General features: G+C 46.3%; 1 protein-coding gene across 1 annotated transcript in view; it reads left to right on the forward strand.

Annotated features, from left to right (window-relative positions):
• The first annotated feature begins 9,315 nt into the window (after nucleotides 1–9,315).
• Nucleotides 9,316–20,338, forward strand: part of ARFGEF2 (ARF guanine nucleotide exchange factor 2) — a 99,142-nt gene continuing 88,119 nt past the window's right edge. Inside the window, exon 1 of the mRNA XM_030839009.2 lies at nucleotides 9,316–9,599. Within this exon, the coding sequence (XP_030694869.1) occupies nucleotides 9,479–9,599 (121 nt within the window). The 5' untranslated portion in view covers nucleotides 9,316–9,478. The remainder of the gene's footprint in view (nucleotides 9,600–20,338) is intronic.

Here is a 20,338-nt window from a genome sequence, read left to right on the forward strand (position 1 = left end):
TGCGGCTCTGGTCCAGGCCACCAACCCCTGTCAGCTAGAAAACAGCAGAAGTTTTCCTGTTTTGAGTATTCTCTCTTTGATCCCTTCTAGCAGGGTGATCTTTCCCTTTGTCATCAAATTATTTTTGATTAAATAACTGTTCTGGTTACCAAGCTACAGATCAAATCACCTCAAAACTTAGTGGCTTAAAACAATAATCAGTACCTCTCACAGTTTCTGTGGGTCAGGAATTCGGCAAGCGTGTGGTTTGGCAGTTCTGGCTGGAAGTTTCTTCTGTGATTGCAGTGTGACAAGGACTGCAATGACTGGAGCTGGGACAGTGGGAGCCAGAGCATGTGGGGGTTGGAGGGGCTCAGCATCTTCCTATCTCCACCTGGGCTCTCCACGTGGGCTGCTTGGGCTTCCTCACAGCATGGTGGACTCAGGGCAGTGTGCCTGATTAAATGGCAACTCAGGGCTCAGGCACAAGCGTTCCCATGAGCAAAGCGGAAACTGAGCCACTGTTTATGATCTAGCCTCAAAAATACATAACATCACTTCTGCCCTACTCTATTAGTTGATATAGTCTCAAAAGCCCACCCAGTTTCAAGGGTTGGGGACATTGATCTCACCTCTCAATGGGAGGACTGTCAAAGAATTTGTGGACATATTTTAAACCTGCCACAAGAATTAATACTTGGTAAAAGTTTAAAATATGATACAGATAAGGCTTCAACCAACCCCCCCCATTAGTCTATGTGTTTATTATCTGTTTCTCCACATTAGAAATTAAGCTTGATGAGGGTAAGGACTTGGGCATTTTGTTCACTGCAGTGTTCCCAGTGCCTAGAACAGGGTTCGAGAACCACAGGGTGATAGGACAGAAGGAAATATCTGTCGCACTCCTCTCTGCCTAGATTAGGCCAAGGCATCCTCCACCATCCAGCTCTCTCCCTCCTCTGTGGCTCTCCCAAACTCCTGCCCCAAGTCATTTAGTTGTATACTAAGTTGCCACATCTTAAAACACAGTGTCCTATAGAGATGAGCTCAGCTGTGGGAGCCTGGGAGCCTGGATTCAAATCCCAGTGCTAATGTGAACCTGTGTGTGACCTTGGACAAGAAACCTCATGAAGCCTCAGTTTTCTCCTCTGTAAAAAGGACGTACTATTACTACTTATCTCCTGGGGTAGTGTTGAGTTAATTTAAGAAAAGCGCTTAGGGGGCTTCCCTTGTGGCGCAGTGGTTAAGAATCCACCTTATGGATTAAGTGGTTAAGAATCCACCAATGCAGGGGACACGGGTTTGAGCCCTGGTCTGGAAAGATCCCACGTGCCCAGAGCAACTAAGCCCGTGCACCGCAACTACTGAGCCTGTGCTCTAGAGCCCGCGAGCCACAAGTACTGAAGCCCGCGTGCCACAACTACTGAGCCCGAGTGCCTAGAGCCCATGCTCTGCAACAAGAGAAGCCACCGCAATGAGAAGCCCACGCACTGCAACGAAGAGTAGCCCCCGCTCGCCGCAACTGGAGAAAGCCCATGTGCAGCAATGAAGACCCAAGGCAGCCAAAAATAATAAAATTTTTTAAAAAAAGAAAAGCACTTAGGGACTTCCCCGGCAGTCCAGTGGTTAAGACTCTGAGCTTCCACTGCAGAGGGCGCAGGTTCAATCCCTGGGGAAGATCCCACATGCCGCTAGGTGAGGCCAAAAAAAAAAGCACTTAGAATAGTGTGGCCTGGGGGGAAGTACCATGTGTGTTATCCACTATTAGCCCTCATATTTCTGCATTGTTAGTTATTTTTCCAGTATATTTGCTTTATTTTTAAGACAGCTTTGTTGAGTTTTAATTCACAGATCATACAATTTACCCATCTAAGGTATACAATGGTTTTTAGTGTATTCACAGACTCGTGAAACCATTACCACAATCTAATTTCAGAACGTTTTCATCACCCTCCAAAGAAACTCTGTACCCATTAGCAGTCATTTCTCATCCCCCTCTCTCTCTAGGGCCTGAAAACCCCTAATCTACGCTCTGTGTCTATGAATCCGCCTATATCCATGATATATTTTTTCTTGTATTGTTTCACCCTTGACTGTGTCTTATTTTCCACCCCCAATTATAATAAAGCATAAGATCCAGAGACCCTGTCTTCTTCTCTTTTTTGTCTCATCCTGAACTTCAAACTGTTCTTCAGCCAGTGGGTATCTACTGATAAAGTAATAAACTGGTCGTTTGAGTGAGAACAAATACAGAGCACCTACTATGTGCCAGGTAATGTGCTAGGTGCTTTATATATACATTGACTTATCCTCACACAAACCCACGAGGCAGGCACTGTTATTATCCCCACTTTACTGATAAAGAAACTGAGACACAAGAGGGTGAGTCACTTGCCCAGAGTGACACAGCCAGCAAGTAGGCAAAGTCAGAATTCCAACCCAGGGACATCCCTGGTGGCGCAGTGGTTAAGAATCCGCCTGTCAGTGCAGGGGAAACGGGTTCAAGCCCTGGTCCAGGAAGATCCCACATGCCACAGAGCAACTAAGCCCATGCACCACAACTGCTGAGCCCGGGTGCTGCATCTACTGAAGCCTGCACACCTAGAGCCTGTGCTCCACAATAAGAGAAGCCACTGCAATGAGAAGCCTGCTCGCTGCAACTAGAGAAAGCTGGTGTGCAGGAACGAAGACCCAGTGCAGCCAAAAATAAATTTTTTTAAAAAAAAATTTTAAAAAAGTAAAAAAAGAATTCCAACCCAGACCATTTGTATCTGGAGTCTGCACTCTTTACCATCATCATACTTTCTCTTTTGAGGCCCTTTCACCTGGAAGGGCCATCCTTGTCCTTCTGATTTATCTAAAGATTACCTGTGGGTATACATGTGCCATGCTTTTGGCCACTCTGTCTATATTTGGGGGATTTCCCACCTCAAGAGTGGAAGGCAAAGCCAGACATGGTCTCCAGCCTCCCTTACAGCAAAGGGGCTGGCACGTGGTCTTGGCTCTGCTAATCAGCCACACCCACACCAGCCTTCCATTTGGAGGTGAGTGCCTTGAAGAAGGCCCCCCTAAAATCCATCAGGTAAGAGTAGCTGAGAGGCCTGCAGCTTGCAGAAGTGGGGGTCCTGGAAATGGCATCCCATACCCAACCTTGGCCGTGGAGCCTGTACCCAGGACGGCGGCAGTGGATCTTTCTGGTACAGCCCAGCAGTGAAATATAGACATTGCGTCCAGCTGCAAAGCCTCCAAACCTGATTTTCTGGCCCTCCCAGAGCGTCTATTAGCTTCTTGGTATATTTTAATAAAACACTTTTCTGCTTAAATTATCTGGAGTGAATGCTGTTGTTCACAATTCAGAACCTTGTCTGAGACACTCACTGTCTGGGTATTAGTTTCTTCCTGCTGCTATGACAAATTGCCACAAACTTAGCGGCAACACCAGAAATTGATCACCTCACAGCTCTGGAGGCCCGAAGTCTGAAATGGGTCTCACTGGGCCAAATTCAAGGTGTCAGCAGGGCTGTGTTCCTTTCTGGAGGCTCTGGGGGAGAATCTGTTTTCTTGCCTGTTCCAAATTCTAGAGGCGGCCCAAGTGCCCTTGGCTTGCGGTCCTCTTCCATCCTCAAAGCCAGCAAGGGCATCACTCCGACCTCTGCTTCTGTCATCACATCTCCCTTCTCTGGCTCTGACTCTCCTGCCTCCCTCTTTCACTTATAAGGACACTTGGGATTATATTCAGCCCACAGAGACAATCCAGGATAGTCTTCCCATCTCAAGATCCTCAATTTATACAGCTGAAACTAACACAACATTGTTAATCAACTAGACTCCAGTATTAAATAAAAACTTAAAAAAAATCCTCAGTTTAATCCCATCTGTAAAGTCCCTTTGGCCATGTAAGGTTATATTCACAGGTTCTGGAGATTAGCATGTGGGTGGGTATCTTTGGAGAGTTACTGGTCTGTCTACCACCGTTGGGTTCCCCAGAAACTCATTCATTCTGAGATAAGGATTTGGATGCACATGGTTTATTTGGGAAGCGTCAGTAGGAGAGAGGGGAAGTGAGACAGGGGAGGGGAGGAAGCCACAACAGGGTGTGTGGCCAGAGTTGTCTCTTCATCACTGGGTAGCTCTCCCCAGTGTGTCAACCCACTGGCATTTCTGGCGTGCCCTAGGCTCAGCCAATCACACATATGGGTCCAGGGAGAGCGCTCAGGCCGAGGGTCCGGCATATTTAAAAACAAAAAATACCAAAACAGCATGTAGCACACCCTGTCAGTGCTCCAGACGTTTGCCCTGGGTACTCACCTCTTCTGGCTGCAGGAGGCTGCTTTGCATAGGCCATGGGGCTTGGCCAGCCTGTGAGCAGGACACAGTATCAGAGCTGATGCCCCCAGAAGCAGCCCGTGGTCAATGACGGGTGAGAAGTTGGTGAATGGATACACTTGCTCTCCCATCCCTTGGCTGGGATAACTCTGAGACATGCCTACACTGGCTCCCAGAATTCTCCGATGGGATGGAACCCCAGATGCCCTCGGTGATGACGGGCTTGATAGCACACCTGTGTTGGCTGCATCCCCACTCCTCTGCCGCTGTGTCCTGGGATCACCTCCCCAACACACTTGAATCCTTGTCTTGGGGTCTTCTTCTCAGGGAGCCCAAACCAAGATCCAGGGACAAACAAACAACAAAACCCCACAACTGTGGTGTCAAATATTTACATTGGGCAAGTGAACACTTTTTTAGTGCAGCTGGACACAGGGACAAAAGCAAGCAACATACAATTGCTGTATACATAACCGCCTTTGGAGACAATCTTGAAAATCTACATTTGAGGCTTTTCCTAAACATGAGGCCCCAACCAAATGGTGCTTCTGCCTCGAGCCCCCTCCCCAGCCATGCCGACAGGCATCGAGGAGGCTGCACTTGGGTCTGGCCTTAAAGTAAACATGGAAAATGAATTTGTTTCCAGGGGAGCAGTGAAACACAGAGGCACTGTGGGAGCGGGGGGCGGGGGGTGGTCATCCAGGACGGCTGGGCTTATAAAGAGGCTGTGTATCATGGGAAGAAGCCAGACTGGCAGCTGGAAAGGCAGACTGCAGGCACAGCTACAAGGGCCTTAAATGACTGGTGCTTGTTACCAAGTCAAGACATTACTCAGAGGAAAGCAGGAGTCAAAGCAGACAGTGTGGGCTGCCAACTTTATCCGTTAGACTAGGTTCAGCTGCAAGAGATAGGGAACTGAAAATAAAAGGTGCTTATTCTATCTCATGTAAAAGGCAATGGGTCAGCACCCCAGAATTGGCATGGCACCCCAGAGTTGGCATGACTCTCCCGAATGTCAGGGACTCAGGTGCCTTCTCTCTTGTTCTGCTGAGAAAAACTTCTATCCCAAAGATCGCCTCCTGGGTGCAACGTGGCTGCTGGACAAAGTGCGCTGGGAGGAGGATGGCTAAACAGAATGCAACGTATCTCATTAAATTTAAGTTTCAGGTAAACAGCGAATTCTTCTAAAAATATAACTGTGTCCAAATTATTGCATGGGACCTACTTATACTAAAAAAAAAAAAAAAGGATTTCTTGTTTAGCTGAAATTCAAAGTAACAGCTGTAACAAATGACCCCAAACTCAGTGGCTTAAAGCAACACAAATTTAGGCTCCCACAGTTTTGGAGGTCAGAAGTGTAAAATGGATCAGCAGGGTGGTGTTCCTTGTGAGGCACTCAGGGCACTTGTTTCTCTGCGTTTTCCAGCTTCTAGAGGCTGGCGTGCCTCGGCTTGTGGCTCCACAATCACTCCAACCTCTGCTTCCGTCAACACATCTCCTCCTGACTCTGACCCTTCTGTGTCCCCCTTATAAGGACTCTTATTATATTGAGCCAACAAGATAATCCAGGATAATTTCCCCATCTCAAAACCCTTAACTTAATCACATCTGCAAAGCCCCTTTGGCCCTCTAACATAACATATTCACTGGAGATGAATTAGGATGAGGATAACTTTGGGGACCATTATTACGCCATAGAAAAACAGAAGTTGTGCCCCCAAATAACCTGCTGATTAAATGACTAAGTTCTGTGGTCCCCAATCCAGCTCCCTCCCTCCCTGCATTCATTCATTCATTCATTCATTCATCCCATAAGTAGTTATTGAGCACTTCCTATGTGCTCTGGGCGTAAAGCTGTGAACAGAACAATGTCTCCACCTTCACGGATGCACACTCTACCTCCGTTAACTATTCTGAATTGAAATTCATAGATAATGAAACCTTCCTATGCACATAATTTTTTGGAAAATATAATGACCTAATAAAGACGAAACAAAAGGAAAGCAATGTGTAATTTGTAGATTTGATTTCAGTATATAAATGTTTAGGTGCTATTACACTAAGAGATATAATGAATCAGTCAGCTGCTAGAACCTAAAAGTCAAATCCCCTGGATTACAACAGCTGCAAATGCAAGGGTGCCATTGGGGCAACTCAAATACCATGGCTGGCCTAAATGGTGGCAATGTGGTTTTGAAACAGTGAACAGCATTTGGTAACGTTCCAGACAAAATACAGTTTTCCCTTGAATTATAATCACAGTTGCATTCCTGGAAAATTCAATATATATTAAAACCGCACCAAAAATGCTTTGTGTTTTTATGTAGGTTCTAGGCTGAGATCATTATCAATAGGTTTTTCACCTCCAGGAATGTCTAGTCCAACCAAGTGGGACATGTGTAATTCTTTGCTATCTGGGAATGTCCAGCTCTCTGCAGGATGTAGACAAGCATTCCTGCTCCCCCCGTCATGACAATAAAAATATTTCCTCCACAAAATTTTAAAAATGTCCCTGGGGGTGGTACTGCCCTCAAGGAGAAGCAATGATTGAGCATAACAGAGGTGCATATGTCAAGCCCTTGATGGGAACAAAAAGGAATCCAGAATGGCCTGAGAGTCCTGACGAGGAGGAAAGGGGGAGAGAGATGAAGCCAGAGAAGTCGGCCACAGTGAGATACTTAGACTCAATTCCAAGGACAATGGAGAGTGATGGGGAGTCACTGTAGGGTTTTCAGCAGGAGAATGACATGGCTTGACCTTGTCATGGGGGGATGGCTCAAAACACCTGTTAGTCAGTGGACTGCACTGCTTTCTTCTGCGTTTCACACGTTCGTTCATTCACTCACTAATTCATTCAACACGTGAGGACTGAGGAGTGTCTCAGTGATGTATGTATTGCTGTGTAACAAGCTACCCCCAAATGTAGTGGCTTAAAATAACAATCATTTGTTGTTTTCCACGAATCTGTGGGTTAGCTGGGCAGTTCCTCTACTGGTCTCACCAGGGTTTCTCAAGCTGTTGAATTCAGCTGGTGGGTCAGCTGGGGGCTGGGCTCAGCCAGGCGTGCTGGGATAACGGGCCTCTCTCTCCATGGGCTCTTTCTTCCAGATGCTCCTGCACCTCTGAAGACCTCATGATGCCTGGGTTCTGGAAGAGCACAGCCTCACTTCCACCACATTTATTGGTCAAGGCAAGTCACAAGAGGGTAGAGAAACAGACTTCACTTCTTTCTTTCTTTTTTCTTTTGAGATAACATTTATTCATTGAAGTACAGTTGATTTACAATGTTGTGTTAATTTCTGCTGTACAGCAAAATGATTCAGTTATATATATATATATATTCTTTTTCATATTCTTTCCATTTTGGTTTATCACAGGTTATTGAATATAGTTCCTTGTACTATATGGTAGGACCTTGCTGTTTATCCATCCTATGCAGACTTCACTTCTTAGCAGGAGTCTCCAGACAGCAATGGAATTTATGGCCATGAAACCTTCTACCTAGCTCCAGAAGAGGCCCTGGGGATGCAGCCTGCTTCTCTGTGGCCTAAACCCTAGTCAGATGACAAACAAGTCAACAAGTGAAAAAGGTCAGAAAGTGCTGTAGGGAGAGAGGGGCTACTTTAAACCCAGTGATCAGGGAGGGCCTCCCTGAGATGTTTGAGCTGAGACCTGAGCATCTGAGCATGTCTGTGTCAGAAGTTTCCAGAGATTCCAAAAAGACACTGCCCTTGCACGCCCAGCAGCACCATGGCTCCCTTGGGGGAGGTGGGCAGTGTGAAAGGAAGGGCTCCAGTGGACAGCACAGAGTGGGCCAGAATCTGTCTCCTTACCCTCATTGGCAGGCTGTGTGACACTGCCCATCTCTGTTTCTTCCCCCTGTCTGATGCCCCCAGGTGTCCCCACCTCACACACTGCACTGGGAGGAACCACGGGTTTATGAAAATAGATGGATACACTCCAGAGGGGGTGCACTCAGGATGGTCCTTTCTGGCAGCACCACGCACAGATGTGGCACTGGACACACAGAAGTTCACTGGACTGGATGCCAGGAGTCGGGTCTACTCCAGGGACAGGAGGGTTGTGTGGAAGGTGTGTGTCTTGCCACAGGGGTGGTGAAATCCCATTTCTGGAGAGTGTGCATGAATACACCTCCTTACCATCCCTCTCTCCCCCGCCCTTTCCCTCCACCCTCCACGCCCCCCTCCTTTGCTCTCTCCCTCTCCCAGCCTGTTTCCTTGCCTTTCTCGCCTCCTCCCCCTTCACCTCCCTCCCGCACCATTTCTTTTTCCATTCTGCTTCCCTCTCCTCCTAATTCCCCCCTTTCCCTTTCTTTCCCTCCCTCTCCTCCTCTTTGTTCCCCCTCTCCTCTGCTCTGCTCCCCAACTCTCCTCTTCCTCCCTGCTCTCTCCCTATCTCCCCCTCCCTTTCCCCTCACTTCTCCTCTTACCTTCCCGCCTCCCCTCCTCTCACGCCCGCCCCCCCCCAATCCTCTAGCTTCCTCTCTTTTCTCCTCACCTCCCCTGACTCCCTAATCACCTCTCTCTCACTCACCAACTTTCTTTCCATCTTCTCTCTCTCCTTCACCTCCTCTCTTTCCTCCTCTTACTCCTTTAGCATCTCTCACTCTCTTTTTTTCCAGTCCTCTTGTTCCCTTTCCTTTCTTCCTCTCCTCCGATCTCCTCCACCTCTATCTCTCCCTCTTCATCTCTTCTCTGACCCTGTCATCCCCACTCTCACGTTCCTCATGGCCTTTCTCCTCACCTTCTCTCCTCACACCCCCATCACCACCCCTCCCGCCTGCCACCACCTTTCTTCCGTCCTTCACATGCCCTCCAGCCTCCACCCACTTCTACTCACCTCCCAACTTTGCCCCTTCCTTCCTCCACCCTCGCCCCTCCCCTCCTCGTCCACCTGGCCCCGCCCCGCCCCAAGCCTAGGCCACGCCCCCCAGGGTCACGGAGTCGACGGCCGCCGTAGCGCTCCCTCCAGTCACGTGGTCACGTGACGCGCTCCAACATGGCGGCGCCGTGGGGCCGCGGCGTCGCTTCCTGACTGGGCGGCGCGGACGGACGCGGCTGGTGCCGGCGTGGACGCCGGGCCCTCAGCTTCGCTCGCCCGCCTGCTAGCGCCATTCGCCCGCGGGGCTTTTAGCCCCCGTTGGGCCGGGGCCATGCAGGAGAGCCAGACCAAGAGCATGTTCGTGTCCCGGGCCCTGGAGAAGATCCTAGCCGACAAGGAGGTGAAGCGGCCCCAGCACTCCCAGCTGCGCAGGGCCTGCCAGGTGGCGCTCGGTGGGTGAGCCGCCCCGGCCCGGCCCCGCGCCGGCCTCCCCACGCCTGCTGTTACCCCACGGGGCCTCAGCCCGGCCTCCTGGGCGCCACTTCCCCACGACCCCGAGTCCCACCCTCCCGCCCTCCTTATTATACCCCGGGAGAAACTGATGCCCTGCCAGCTTGGGACTGGCCCAAGGTCACCTAGCAAGTTGGTGACAGCCAGGGCTGGCTCTCCAGCCTCCCAGCCCAGGGCTCTTGCCACGGCCCCTTGCCGTCCTATTTCCTGGTTCCTTCTCTCGTCACCTTCAGAAGCAGCAGCCCTTGCTCTGAGTTTTTTCTTTACCTGGGTTCTGCTGGTTGGAGTTACCCCATGTGAGCAGAGCTGCCCAACTGGTTTAGGGAAACTCCTGAGGCCTGCTTTGGAAGTGCCCAACTGGTGTATGTTTTCCTTTCATTTGGGGATCGCCCATAACTCCCTCCAGGAGAGAACGTAGAGGGTTATCCTGCACCTTCAGATATTGTAGTGTTAAAGAGATCTGCTCTTTCCTTGCGGTCCACTCAAATAGAGGGTCTGTGAGGGCAGAGACACTTGTTTGTTTTATTCACCGCTGGATCCCCTGCGTCTGCAACAGGGCCTAACACGCAGTAGATGCTGACTGAATGGACCCACAGATGATTGAAAGAGGGGAGAAGTCTGATTCATCTCTAGTTAAAACCTTGGTAGTTGATTCCATCATCAACATCCTATCTTTTAGTTTGTCACTCAACAAATATTTATCAAATGCCCACTGGGTGGCAGGCACTGAGGATACAATGGGGAATGAGACAGACAAGGTATTTGCCCTTACAGAGCTACTCTAATAGGGGAGGCAGGATAAGTAAATTTTAAAATGAATGAGACATTTTTTTGAATGCTAATAAATACTTTAGTAAAAGCAGTTTTAAAAAAATTATTTATTTTGTTTATTTATTTTTGGCTGTGTTGGGTTTTCCTTTCTGCGCACGGGCTTTCTCTAATTGCAGCGAGCGGGGGCTACTCTTCGTTGCGGTGCGCAGGCTTTTCATTGTGGTGACTTCTCGTTGTGGAGCACGGGCTCTAGGCTTGCAGGCTTCAGTAGTTGTGGCATGCGGGGTCAGTAGTTGTGGCTGGCGGGCTCTAGAGCGCAGGCTCAGTAGTTGTGACACACGGGCTTAGTTGCTCTGCGGCATGTGGGATCTTCCCAGACCAGGGCTCGAACCCGTGTCCCCTTCATTGGCAGGTGGATTCTTAACCACTGCGCCACCAGGGGAGCCCTAAAAGTAATTTTTTCATAATTACCTTACTTCTGTAAAATTTTTTGTAAAAGTAGATGTGATAAAAAGGGCCTGAGGACTGCTTTCCGTAGGGTGGTCAAGAAAGTAATCCTTTTTGAGGAGGTGACATTTGAGCCGAGTACTGAAAGGCAGGAAGTATTCACCATGTGGAATTTCAGGAGAAGAGAGTTCTAGGCCGTGAGGATCAATACATTTGACCAGAGTTGGCATCAAGTTAATTCATCACCCCAATGCCTTTGGTTTGGAATCTGTAAAAAGACCTGTTTTCCCTAACAAGTGACCACGTAAATGGAAAGTTTGCTTTTCTGTCACAGAGTTTGAGGTTACCATCACCTTTCTCCTTTCATTTGGTTCAGGGTACTCTGGGAGTCTTCTCTTGGGGCCTAGGAATGGGTTTGTGAACTTTGCATTTATTTCTCTGGGAAGAAGGCAGTGCCTCTCATCAGCTTCTCAGAAGGGTCTGAGACTCCCTCAAGGATCAAGAACTATTGATACAAAGGTTGTTGTTGCTGAGAAAATCTGGAAACATACTAGTCCTGTGAAATTCAGGATCAATTAGAGGAATTTACTGAGATTTAGATTTGTAAAGCTTTTTTATTCAGGAAACCAAGGCTAACTGTTGGATATTGTTTTATCAGGAATGCAGGATAAGCACTACAAAGCAGTAGTTAGGCAAAAGCCTGGTACTTACAACTCTGCTTGGAAATCTGCCTGCATTCTATCCTCTCAGTGTTACTTTAAGTGAATTGTTGCAGAAGTTTCAAAATAGTTATTTGGCAGAGAAGTTTTCATTCCCCCTTCAGAACACTTAACATCAGATTTTCAGCAAATTGTATATCACTTTGTTGGAACCTACGTATAAAATCGTCACATGGATCATAGAGGGCCTTAACATTGAGAGCTTTTTATATATTTTTGGATCATGCCTTGTTGAGAAATTCAGATTTTTCCAACCCAAGTTGTGGAATGCACATTCAGTGTTTTGGTAGTGAATTGTAAGAAATAGCCTATACTGAAAATATAAATTCTCCGTTAAAAATATTTTTCATGTCAAACAATATAGACGAGTTAAATAAAATATTCCATATGATGTTATTTAAGAAAAAAAAGAAATAGCCTATAAAGGAAGTAATGTGACCACAGGTTAATTGAATAGCAAACTGTCATGGTGGCTCATCATCATCAAATTGAGTAATTATTACAAGGGAACCTATGTAAAGAGTTAGACTGGCCATCTTTTTTTTTTTTTTAAGACAGTACTTGTGTGTCATTGCTGTTAAATAAAAATGACTGCAGAAGAAAGCATATAGCAAAGTATCTGGTGATATTTCACTCTGCATCTCAAGGCCCAGTTTTGTGTCCAGTAAAAGTAGCTGAAACAAGCCTGTGTACGAAGCATTGCAATGTGGCGAGTATTTTAGAGATTGCCGTGTATAGATTATTACTCACTTTGATAAGAGGAGCTGTAAGTGACTGCTCGAAGTTGAAGTGTTTGAACGATAGGAGCACTTCCAGGAAACAGCTTCTGTGACCTTCCACCAGTTGTAGCATATTAGAGGGCGGGGATCACGGATGCAGGGGCTGTGTATTGTAGGGATTTGGAGTGTGTTCTGTGGACTCAAGACTGCCCGGGTTCAGATCCCTTGCCTTCTACTTGCTATCTTTGTGACCTTGGACAGATCTTATAGCTTCCTGATGGGGTTATTATAAAGATAAAGTTAGGGGGCTTCCCTGGTGACGTGGTGGCTAAGAATCTGCCTGCCAATGCAGGGGACACGGGTTCGAGCCCTGGTCTGGGAAGATGCCACATGCCGCAGAGCAACTAAGCCCGTGAGCCACAGCTACTGAAGCCCGTGCGCCTAGAGCCTGTGCTCCGCAACAAGAGAAGCCACCGCAATGAGAAGCCCGCTCACCGCAATAAAGAGTAGCCCCTGCTCGCTGCAACTACAGAAAGCTTGCGCGCAGCAATGAATAAATAAATAAAACAAATAAATTTATTTTTAAAAAAAGATAGTTGGCGTGTGCAAAAAACTTGACATGTAGTAGGTGCTCTGTAAAGGCTTGCTCTGTTATTTATTATTTTAAGCTGTGAGAAACCACAAGACACTCTAAGCACCCTGGCTTGATGTTAACTTAGGTTGGTTCCTCGTTCAAGAATGACTTATTGCTCTATTTGGTTTGTAGATGCAATAAATAGGAATGTAATTACACAACTGAAAGGCTGTGTTTATTAGAGTGTTAACTTGCTAAGCTCAATGAAGACAAGGGTTGTTCCTTGTAAAAACAGTGATGATCAGGATGGAATAGGTTTGGAGTAATCTCCGGGATTCATCTTCACTAAATGCCAAATGCATAGGTAGTGTCTGCCCGATTAGAGGATCATGGCCTTCCAGCCTTTATTGAGAAATCAAAAGAGCCTGTGAAAGTATTCATCACCCCAAGGACATTGTTGCTCTTTACTTTCTTAATGAAGTTTTTATATATATTAATAGTCTTGAACCTTTCAGCCCTCCAGTTGGGGTACATAATTACATTTTTAAACCTCCCTTTCACAGCGGTTTTATTTAAGAGCCATTCTCTCACATGGTCTCTTTAAATTATATTTCTGTCCTTAAACTCTATCAAGTTTAGAGACTTGAGAAAATAAGCTGAGTGGTTTCGAATGGTGTGGAAAAATCTGGAAATCTCGAAAACTTTAACTGAATTGTTTTCACAGTAGTCTTCATATATGGTAGGAGATTCGGTATCTTATTTAATAATTTAATACCCACAAAGTGCCAAGTAGGGGCTGAGTGCTCTGTAATTGCCAGTTGTCATTAAACATACCTATGTTTTTCATATGAAATTGAGTGACTTTAATTTTTAGAGCAGTTTTAGGTTCACAGCAAAATTGCCTGGGAGGTGCAGAGACTTCCCATATTCCCCTCCCTGCCCACCCTCGTGCATGGTCTCCGCATTACCAACATCCCTCACCAGAGTGGGGCGATTATATAGTGACGAACCTAACTCTGACGCATCATTATCACCCAGTTGAGTGAGTGACTTTTTTTTTTTATAAATTTATTTATTTTATTTATTTATCTTTGGCTGCATTGGGTCTTCGTTGCTGTGTGCGGGCTTTCTCTAGTTGTGGCGAGCAGGGGCTACTCTTCCTTGTGGTGCATGGGCTTTGCGTTGCAGCGGCTTCTCTTGTTGCGGAGCACGGGCTCCAGGCGTACAGGTTTCAGTAGTTGTGGCTCGTGGGCTCTAGAGCGTAGGCTCAGTAGTTGTGGCCCACGGGCATATTTGCTCCGCGGCACGTGGGATCTTCCCGGACCAGGACTCGAACCTGTGTCCCCTGCATTAGCAGGTGGATTCTTAACCACTGCACCACCAGGGAAGCCCGAGTGAGTGACTTTTTTAAATCACATGTTATATAATAGCTATATGATATCAACCATGTACTAAGCACTTCTGTGTTTCAGGCACCGTGCCATACGCTTCACATGCAGTTTAGTTCTTACTATTATTATCCTCATCGAAGGCCTTAAGAACTTGGCTGACGTGACTTAACCAGAAGCAGTGGAGCCAGGCTGTGAACACTGGCGGTCTGGCTCCAGAGCCCAAGATCTTAACTATTACTACCATTGCTCCTCCATACAAAAGTTCTTATGTTGTATAAAATACTCATTGGAGTCTTAAACAATCATTATATTGGCAGTGAAGTTTCTATGCAGTGAACTTTTGGTGATGTTTCAGTAAGTAGAGCATTCAATAAGTAAAGAGACCGTATTTTTTGTAGTTGAATTTTGAGATGTAGTATTTGAAAGCCTCTAATCAAAAAGATCACAGCTTTTTCTCTGCAGCTTTTTACTGCTTATGTCTTTGGTTTAATTTACGGACTAACAGGAAGAAAGAAATGAAGTTAAAGAGCTGGTTTCCCATGAGTTTCATTTGAGGTATTATATCTTGCTGATTTATGACCTCTCTCTACATCAGCAGTAAACTCTTTTATTCATTCTGGAGTTGTGACGTGTGATTGATGTCCGTCTTTGGGTGCAGCAGGCAAAGGGAAACCAAAGCTTAGAGGGCAACTTGCCTACATCTGGACATCCAGGTGGGCAACAACTACAACGGGTAGCTGACATATAAATCATAAAATCCACCTTTAGATTTGCTACTCTGTTTAATATACGGGATTTAGAGACATGTGGGTCATTGGTGATCTTAGCTTGAGCTGTTTTGGTGGCACGCTGAAGGTGAAAACCAGTCTGGAGTGGGTTGAGGTGTGAGTGGGAGGTGAGGAAATAGACCGTGAGCGCACGCAACTCTTTCCCAAGGTTTGGCTATGCTGTGAAGGGGAGGAGGGACATGTGACTCATGGCGGTTCTTTGGTTTTTTCTTTTTCTTTTTTTAAAGGTAGAAAAGACTCAAACTTGTTTAAATGTCATTAGGATGAAGCCAATTAAGGGAGTATATTCATAAATTTTAGTTGCATGTTAATATACAAAAAGCATTCACATGTCCGTATAATATATGGTAAATGGCTTTTTCCTGCATACGGTGTTGTTGTTCTTCTAACTTTGATGTGTTTGAAATAACTGTTCTCATTATTAGGAGGAATGTAAGTGCAAAATTTGAAAAATACCAAAAATATCCCTAAATTGTCATAAAGTAAGGGTTTCAATTGAAACACAAAATAAAACCTTTAATGTTAGCAAAGTCGGGTGTTTTGATTAGACATCTTGTTTATATGTGCTGTAGATTATAAAAATTTTGAGAAATAATAGGACTTGGGACCCTGACATTACTTTTTGTTGAAAAGCTTTATAGTGATTCTGCAGGAGGAGGTTCTCTGTCTAGAAGCAGCACTAAAAATTGAATTTTGATTATTGAAAAGCATTTATTTGTTGGATTGGCAGAAAATTCATTGGGAGCTGTGTTTGAAACTTTGCTTATTGATTGGTCTTGTGATCCTGGACTAATCATTTAGCTTCTCGGAGCCTTGGTTTCCTGGGATGAGAAAGGTGATAATGCCTGTGTCACAGGATTGTTGTAAAGGTTATATGAACTAACGCAATAAATAACTGACACCGTATCTGGCACCTAACAAATGACCTACTAAAATTCAGAGGCATTGGTGTTACCATATTTAAAGGAGAAGGAACTGAATACTTGTTCTTCCTGCCTCCCTTATTGGTTGGTTTATGGACATCTTTGCTGGTCTCTGACATTTCGACACTGGTGAGGCAAGTGGTTGGAAAAATTTAGAGCTCTGTCCTGTACTTGTAAATCTCAGGGGAAACCGTAAGCAGTGCTGGGGAAAACAGTGAGACCATTCTTTATGGAAAAGAGCAAACTTGTGAAAACGTGTGCTTAATCAGCAAGTACATGGAGTCTCCTATATAAATAGCTCAGAACTGTATTGAGTTCTTTTTCACCAGGCTGAGGGGGCCTGCCTGGAAAATACTTGACTTTCTTTCCAGCAAGGTTATCTTAGAAAATCCTTAACTGTTTGCGAATTCATTCCTGGAGTCTTCCTATAAGAAGCTTCTTTGGGTTTACCGTCTTGGTTGTAAATGAGTCTTTTAGCTTTTTTATTAGGTATTTCATTAGGTTTTATAGACTTGTGGGGGAGAACAGCCTTCTTGTGCTAGGACCTAGAATTCTTAAATTTTCCCTCTGTCCTAAGGAGTAGTCAGTGCATACTTGTTCTCTATATAGTCCTTCTGACTAAACCAGGGTGACATTCATTCAGAAGATATTTATTTGGGTGTCATACCAGGTGTCATGATGCAAGGAAAACAAAACAAACAGAGACCCTGTTCTCATGATGTTTGCAGTTAATGGGGAAGAAGGGGACTGTTCAGATGATCATGTCCTCTGAGTCATACTAATAACCTGACAACTCCTATGAAGGAGAGGAACCTGGTCCCACAAGGGGAGTGGACAAAGGGATGAAGGAAAGCTTCCCTGAGGAAGTCTTGAGAGCTGAATGATAAATAAAAATTAAATAGGTTAGGGTGAGAGGCATTATGGCAGCAGGAGGGGGAACAGCATATGCAAAGGCCCTGTGTCAGAGAGGAATATGACGGTTAAGGAAACTAAAAGATACAACAGCCTGCCAATCTGTAGTTACCTCAAAATTTTTAAAAAGCTTTAATAATAATTTTTTTAAAAGAAACTAAAAGAGGCCACTGTGTGGTTGCAGCATGGCAAATGAAGGGGGAGAGGTTTTGGGGATAAGGTGGGAGAGGTAATCCAGGGTCCTACCATGCAAGACCTTGGAGGTTATGTTGAGGAGTTTGATTTTAGACCAAAAGCAGTGAGATAACACTGCAGAGTTCTAAACAGGGAAGAAGGTGATGGGATAAACAGGTTTGTATTTTGGAAAGGTCACTTTAGCCATTATGTTCAGAACATCTTCGAGGAAAACCAGAGGGACTGCCCAGGGACCAGTGAGAAGGCAGTTACCATCATCCAAGGGAGAGATGCTGGTGGCCTGGACTTAAGTAGGGACAGTAGTAACAGAGTAAAGTGAATGTATCCCCACTTGTTTAGAAGGTAAAACTAAGAAAACCTGGTGATGGATTGGGTAAGAACACGAGAAAGTGGATCAGTAAAGCTGACTCTTAAGTTTCTGACTCACGCAACTGGATGGATAGTGGTGCGGTTCTTTTAGATGGGAGTGGGAAGACCATCTAGGGAGAGGTGGGTGGAGGAGCTTGATCTGAGTTGGGACTTGGATGTGTTGAGTTTCACCTGCCTTTGAGCATCCAGTTGGACAGGTGGAATAGGAAGTGGATGGATGTACGAGCCTTGTGTTCATAAGGCAGGCCGGCACCGGAAATCAAGATTTGGGGGTCATCCGAGCCCAGGTGGGAATTGAAGGTGCAGTTGAGGCTGCGAAGGCCTGTGGGGGAGAGTGTACAGAAAAGGAGAGGCAGGAGAGCCTGGGCCCGAGGAACCCTGGCCTACCTGGCTGGGCAGAGGAGGCTGAGTCTACCAAGGAAATGGAGAAGAGATGGGACAAGAAGCAGAGGGCAGATGAAAACGGGTGCTTATGAAGCCGGAAGTCGAGAAAATTTCCGAGAAAATTTCAAGGAGGGGGAGGTCAGGTCAAATGCTGCAAGGAGGTCAGGTCAGATGGCAACTGGAAAATTGCCCATCAGATTTAGAGACATGCGGGTCATGGGTGACCTTAGCTTGAGCTGTTTTGCTGATGCAGTGAAGGTGAAAACCAGACTGGAATGGGTTGGGGCATGCATGGGAGGTGAGGAAACAGACACAGCTCTTTCCAGGGCTTTGCCTGGGGTGTGAAGGAGAGGATGGAGATGTGGATCGTGGGAGTTTTTGGTTTTATATTTTTCTTTGTTTAAAGGTAGAAGAGGCTTGAACTTGTTTAAATGTCATTGGGAAGGGAGCCAGTTAAAGGAGAGGTTAAATAATGCAAGAAAGAGAAAGGACAGTTTATTCATTCAGCAAATACTGAGTGCCTGCTCTGTGTCTAGGAATTCCTAGATAATGGGGATTCAGCAGTGAACAAAACAGACGGAAGTCTATGTTATCACAGAGTTTATATTCTACTGGGGAAGATGGAGAATAAGTGAACTGATACAAAGTATGTCAAGGGTGATAAATACTGTGATGAAAAACTAGGAAAAATCGGTGTAAAGTGAAAAAATAAAGCAGGTAAGATGGTCCAGAATCACAAGGAGGGCAGTTTTAGGTGGAGAGGGAAGGCCTCTCTGAAGAGGTGACATTTGAACAGCCATCTGAAGGAAGGGAAGAGTGAGTCTTGTGGATATCTGGGGGAGGGAGGGCATTCCAGGTGGCGGGAAGAGCAAGTGCAAAGGCCCTGAACAGGACAGGCAACAAGTAAGCTGGGGGTGGGGTGGTAGGAGGTGAGATCAGAGGGATAGCAGGGGGCCAGATGTTTTAGAGGCTTGGAGGCCAAGTTCAAGATTGTGAGTTTTTACTCTGTGAGATGAGAAGCCAGTGGCATTTTGTGCAAAGGAGCAGATGTTAATCAGATTTACGTTATGATGGTTATGGTTAATCTATTTTGAGCAGATGTAATCTGATTTACATTTTAAGGGAATCCCTCTGGCTGCTGTGTAGACAAAGATGTGGGCCGGGAGGAAGGGTGAGAGCTGAAACTGTGAGACCAGTTAAGAAAGAGGCTCTTAGTCTAGGTGGGAGATGATGGTGGCTTGGTCTGGGGTAATGGGGGTGGTCCAGCATATGAGAAGTGATCAGATTCTAGGTAGTTCCTCAGGAGGCAGTAGGGATGGGAGACTGCGGAGTTGGAGGGGCTTGACACTGTTTTCTAGCAGGAGAGAGTGCAGGCTGGGTACAGAAGTAGGTGAGTTTGTAGATTGGCCAACAGGAAGTTGAGGGAGTCTCCTCGTGTTGGCTTCTAATTTCTGCATGAAATAGGCTGCTCCATCGGTTGTGAGTAAAGATGAATGGTGATGACTAGGAGGGAGAGATGGGGTATTTGAAGAGAGTAGAGAAATGTGCAGTAGTCTTTGTGGAGAGTTGGAGGTGGTGAGCTTAACTGGCAGTATTTAGGGTTCCATTGTGGTTGGTGATTAGGGCCTTTATAGACCTACCAACTTGCCCTGTAGTCAGAGGTCTAGTCATTAGATGGAGACAGGTCAGGGGAGAGGGTCATATAATCTAAGTTTGGGATTTTGCCAGAAGTTAAGACTAAAAGTCAGAGAGAGTCAAGCCTATTGTTTGGCTGTCATTCAGATAACAATCCTGTAATGGGACCCATCCTGGAAAATGAAAAGAGGGGAAAGCTGACAAGTTCTTGGCCTTGTCAGGTCTGACAGGCCAAAGAAGGGTCCTACTGGGAGCAGTTAGTGGGTCATCTGGAAGGAAAGGAGGTTGTGGGCGGAGAACAGGCAGCAGCTAGAAGTAGCACAGTTCCAAACAGGGACAAGATTCAGAGTGTGGCCAGCCACGCCAGGCTGACTTGGGGTGGAGGAGGAACTGAGGGTAGTGTTGGTTTGCATAGTAGAGAGGGGTATGCAGATCAGATGTGTGAGGGGAGGTGAAGGTTCCACGGGATGTCGTGGGGCTTTGGAGGGTTGACCGGGGATGGCGTTGTTGAGCTTGGTCGTGGTCATTGTTGTACTTAGCTTGGGAGTGGAGCAGAGAATGTGAGCTGGTGCCAAAGTCATTGATGAATGGGGAGTTGTGACCCGAGGTTCCTAACTGACAGCGATGGCCAGGAAGGATTTCCCAGGAAGACAGCATGGCTTTTCAGGTGCAGCTGCCCCACCCGACTCAGGTCTGGCTCCTTTCCAGCCTGCTTATTTATTGCTGCTAATTGCCCAGTTGGCTGTTGGGAGAGCAGTGCATGTTAAAAGGCAGGGCAATAAACTGGAGCAAGTGTGCCCACTCCTCCTCCCTCACCCATCCTCCTCCTCTTTGGCTCTGGAGCAGACAGCCTG

Source organism: Globicephala melas, chromosome 15 (assembly GCF_963455315.2).
Source record: "Globicephala melas chromosome 15, mGloMel1.2, whole genome shotgun sequence".
Lineage (NCBI taxonomy): Eukaryota > Metazoa > Chordata > Mammalia > Artiodactyla > Delphinidae > Globicephala > Globicephala melas.